General features: G+C 37.4%; 1 protein-coding gene across 3 annotated transcripts; it reads right to left on the reverse strand.

The window, feature by feature from the left end:
- Positions 1-227: 227 nt before the first annotated feature.
- On the reverse strand, positions 228-4,816 carry LOC127106165 (hypothetical protein At1g04090). 3 transcript variants are annotated; one of them, XR_007795302.1, is made up of 3 exons: positions 4,542-4,816; positions 2,353-4,294; positions 228-1,029 (listed from the first exon to the last, which is right to left on the reverse strand). XR_007795302.1 is itself a non-coding variant. In XM_051043454.1 (2 exons), exons 1-2 carry the CDS (start codon positions 4,648-4,650, stop codon positions 2,700-2,702), a joined length of 1,701 nt encoding a protein of 566 aa, XP_050899411.1. In that variant the 5' UTR covers positions 4,651-4,816; the 3' UTR covers positions 2,100-2,699. The 3 variants fall into 3 exon arrangements, 2 of the variants coding, with proteins under 2 accessions (XP_050899411.1, XP_050899410.1); XM_051043454.1 differs by lacking the exon at positions 228-1,029 and having other exon boundaries at positions 2,100-4,291; XM_051043453.1 differs by lacking the exon at positions 228-1,029 and having other exon boundaries at positions 2,100-4,294.
- Positions 4,817-5,096: the final 280 nt, after the last annotated feature.

Here is a 5,096-nt window from a genome sequence, read left to right on the forward strand (position 1 = left end):
TTCAGATTATAAAATTCTAAACAAGCAAAACACTCTCTCTCAAAACGTGTTCGAATTGTATAATCAAAAACATGAAAAACAACCTCAACATGTGTGTAGATTCTATGGGTTTATATTATTTAATCTGAATTTGTAATTCCCAACAAAATGCATGTTTTATTGATATTTGAACCTTCAAATTTCACCAAAAAACATTAACCATATTATAACCTTAAAAAGTTACATTATAAAACAAAAAATAACCATAACCATAACCAAAATACATAATATATAATACCTACAAATCTTAAACAAAATACATCCTTTTCCTCCTCAACCTCTTCACTTAAAAGGCATTCTTAGCTTCCTTCACAATCTCATGAACAATGGCGTGCACATTAGTGCTTTTCTGTACAATCTTATTAGATAGTATTTCTGATGAGAAGTTTCGGATACGCGCACATGCACGGACCAGACTATGTGCACTGCCACCCTCGTCTACTATTACATCCTCTGCAAGTATTTCCTCCTCAGTTTGTACCAACAATTATCCTTCTAGTGTCGGAAGCAGGTAGAGATGTGATATCTGAATATACCACCTCGTGTATCCCGTCTCAGTATCACAATCTTATATGATATGGGCGCCTCGATCCTCTATAGACACCACATGATCCCGATACTTAGTACACATCTGATCAAACCGTTCTCGAGTGATTGTAGGCCCACAAGAGACGACAAGATGTTAAGGAATACCATGCACGTATGCAAACTGATGCAAGACTCACTCGGGATAATATCAGACCATACACAATCTGCATATGATCAAACTAGAACAAAAGCATATGTCGTTCAACAGACTTGTGGCACAGCGAGTGTCGTAAGAGCCGAACCACACATCTTGTGTTAGTAGCCGATCCATACGCTCTCGATACAATTTTGTAAGAGGATGTCATTTAGTGGGAATGAATAGTTAGCACGAGGCTCTATCTCCGTGTACTCAAGCTCATACTCCTGCCCGCCAATACTGGAAAAATGTTTATAGGTCCATGCCTGCATGAATGTATACTAATTAAGAAACAACATTAAATAAAATACTTGCCGGAAAACCCTGAGGGGAAGATGTGGTCTGAATAATGTTTAAATGATCAACTTGAGTGCATTCACCTGACGTGGAGGTCTACAATGCAATTTGAATGATCGGTCAATAATATGTTCGAGTCGGTTACAATGCTCGCACGGGGTTTGGAGTTAGAAGACCTTTTCGAAAGCGATTTAGATTATTTCAAAGTGACGGAGGGGCAGCAAAACGCTCAAGTGAACTTTTTGCTGGTACTCAGATGAATAACAGATGTATTAGTGATATCTGAAACACCGGCAGAACTCAAAATTTGTTCACTGAGTATTAAAGTACTTCTAAGGCAAGCCATATAGAGCAATGGACATGAAGAAGGTGTTGTGTTGTTCATGTTCCTCCTTTTGTTCAGTTGTAGTGTTTGCGGCAGATGTAGGAGCTCATTAACATCATAATGTGCAAAATAGATGCTACCAATATATGTTGACAAAAGATCGGTTTAATATCAGATCGGTGAAGTGTGGACTTGATAAAAATGAACAACTAACCATCAACTTGTTCCCATTTCGGTTACTGGACTTTGTAACCTTGATCAAGAATCCATAATTTGATGTCACCGGTCCAACTATCGTACTTGGAATCATTCAATTTCTCAATAAAGAGGGGAGAGATGACGTACTTGGTAAATATACTCTTGGAAAACTTGACAATTCCAATAGCAACCAACCATGTGTATCACAGAAGAGAGAAACTCGCAAAATATGAATGTTGTGATGAATTTGTGTATGCGAAATTTTGTGTAAAAGCATAACCAAACTCACATGCTGGATGTTTAACATCCAACAGGTTACAAGTTCCAAATAAAATGGTTAGGATATATAAGCCTTCTATAAGTGATCAAAATTGTGAGTTCGATAAATATATAAAAGGAAAGAAGCTGAAAATGAAAAAATACAAGAAAATGTAGAAAATGAATAGAAGGAATCATTATATTTTAAAAGGAACATAATTTGAGTATAGAGAGATTATGAACATAAGATGAAATAGCTAAAGAATGGTATCTGTCAAACTTTTCCATTGATATTATAAGAATATATATACAAGAATAAACATCAAATATTAGACTCCAACCTCCTACAATTACTCAAGATATACTTCTAATGTTAATCCTATAAACATTCCAACAATAGCTAATGCCTATCAATCAGTCAAAGAAATATGATATGTTGAGATTTTCCTCATCAATAAGTCTATAAAAATGGAGATTACAGCTTCTATAACACATATTTAACAATATTTACCTCAAGTTGGTGCATCAAAATTCTAAATGCCCGACTTGTTGAGGAAATAATAGAACTGTGAGATGCTCCATGCCTTGAGTTGCTTTTGGCTTTTGCAGAATACACAGAAGAAACTGCGCGGGCCCTTAATACATTTCTAACACGTATCGGGTATACAATTCTTTGACATGATTCCATGCTAGCATTACCGCATTGTTCCTTTAAAGTCTCATGCTAAATAAGTTTGGATCTGCAAAACATGTCGAATGCCAAACAGAGGCAATGAGTGTAAGAATTCTCATTCATTTCAATCCGATTGTGGTGAGAGATTTGCAACTATTCCATAATTAGTGCACAAATCATCAGATCTACCATCTCTCATCTTGTATCCAATTATTTTTCTCTTTTGGCCCGGTAGGACCTTCCTCGCCATACAGCTCCAATGGAAGCTTGTTAAACAAGTTTCTCATTGAAGACTGAAGCATGTGAGGAAGCGCGTTGATAATCTTATCCAACTCAGTTTTTGAATCATAAACAATTTTGGGACCCCACTCTCTCATAAACTGCAACCAATTAGGTTCAGCGACAGCATTTCCGAGATATTCAGCCGCAAAAATCTCATAATGGATACTTGAATCCACGTAAAAATTACTACGAACAGTATCGTTCCTAATGCCAAGCCCTAGTTTTGAAGACCCTTGGATATATGTTCCAGGACGAGGGTAACTTGCATGTCCGCTTTTTGACGAGTAAACAATAGCTTTATTGCCATCAATATAATCCAAGTCACACGCGTCCACCCATTCGCCGCCACTGTGCTGCGAGAAGTATATACTATAGAGCTCTCCGGCGAAGTTGCATATGCGAAGCGTGAAATGCTCCCAATCACCAACATGCTCGCCAATCTTGCTCAAAGGTATATTCTTAAGTCCAATTTTCAAAGTGGCTGGCCCATTGAAGGGACAAAATATCCACATTGCAATGTCTGTAAAAGTCCCACCAAGAGCTGGTTTCACATGAATATAAAGCTTTGCACTTTTTAAGTTCCCGCGTTTGACGAAATCCCTCCGATCATCACTGGGCAGGTCTATCCAAAATTGGCCATCATTTGACCCTCCACAAGGTAAATTTGAGCCGGCTGCATCTATTCCCTCTCCTGCAGACACACCCTTTCGGTACAAAAGAGCTCCATTGTTGAAACACCAATCAACAGAAGAAGGCAAGTAAATTTCTTCAGGATGAAAGAAAAGAGTAGGACCATAATGCTCAATAAGTGCATGAATTTGTTGCAAATTAGGCATTGATGGTAGCGCGGGATTCAGATTCTTCAAGCATGCAAGATGGTGCTCTTCTCCATTGCTCAAACCGCTACTGCAGAGAAAAGTCCCAACAGAAACACCTTTCCCTAGCATACCACGGTCACAAGGTCTCAAGCTCCATACCTGAAATGAAAACTCAGGATTTCTAGAACTAACATCAAATATCACACGATAACGTTCATATTTATCAGTTAGATCGGCACGAACACAGCACATTTCATCCAACTCAGGCTTGCTGGGTTTGTTCGTAACAAAGTAGCCAACAGCCTTGTAACCTTCAGGAGGTTCGGGTAGCCAGAAGTAACCACATCCACTCGAAATTTCAAGACTGTCAGGCTCATTCGAACTCCAAACTAACTTAAAATCAAGAGGATTCCTCAGAGGAGGTAACTTTTCCTCAATAGTTTCGGACATGCAAGTTCGCGTTTCCTTTGCGACAAGTACAAAACCCCGTAAAGGCTTGTCACTTGTTTGACAATAGTGACCAAGGATATGGAAACTGTCAGGTACTCCCACAGGCTTATAGAATATAACAGCTTTTTTTGAGTCTAGTGTAGCACTACTCCAAATAAAATCAAACCGTGTGACCTTGAAAACTTCTATTTCACCAAGATTCACAACTCCTGATGCAAAACCTTGTCCTGCTATGACATAAACAGAATAAGATACACAAATGTCACTGCTAACTAATAACAACCCACAAAGCTGGAAGTTATAGATCAAAACAATTCCACAGTAACTCTTGTGGGTGACTTTATTAGCTATTTCAAACCAAAAACAAAAAATTCACAAAAACAAAATGGATTCACAAATGCAAAATTGACATTGATATGATGAAAAAATAATATTTTTTGGCTGACCCAGTAATGAATTCACCGAAAAAATGCTAACCTTGAGGCCATTGAGGGAGGGATGAAGGAAGAGAAAAGATTTGAGGGTGATTTGAAAAGGATTGATCGAATGTAATTGAATTCCAACAAAAGCACGTGGAGCCAAGCATCTCCACTGCTCATAGATCGCACACTTGAAACATTTCTTGATTTACCGACGCTTTTTCATTTGCTTTTTTTCGTCAATTGTTTCCCTCAAGGAATCTACGATGACGTTGTTATTGTTTTTGTTTGAAAAATACTACGTTATATGCTATAACTCCCTTTGTTTAAAGATTAGTTAGTATGATAATGCACAATGTTCATGCCTATGAGCATTTATAAATATTTACTTGGTAATTACAAACAAAAAGTATTTGATTTTGATGGAAATTAATTTAAAATATAATTAGAAAATTCTCATATATTCTTCCCTTCCTTTTTAAGTGATTTCCATTCCTTTTTAAGTGATTTTTTACACATATCAATACCAAAAAAGTTATACGTTCTGATAGGGTTTCACACTTTGCTACGGTTCATGCAGAAGCCTTTGCTAGGGTTTGTTGACGCAAACCAA

This window comes from Lathyrus oleraceus, chromosome 7 (genome assembly GCF_024323335.1).
Source record: "Lathyrus oleraceus cultivar Zhongwan6 chromosome 7, CAAS_Psat_ZW6_1.0, whole genome shotgun sequence".
NCBI classification, from domain to species: Eukaryota; Viridiplantae; Streptophyta; class Magnoliopsida; order Fabales; family Fabaceae; genus Lathyrus; species Lathyrus oleraceus.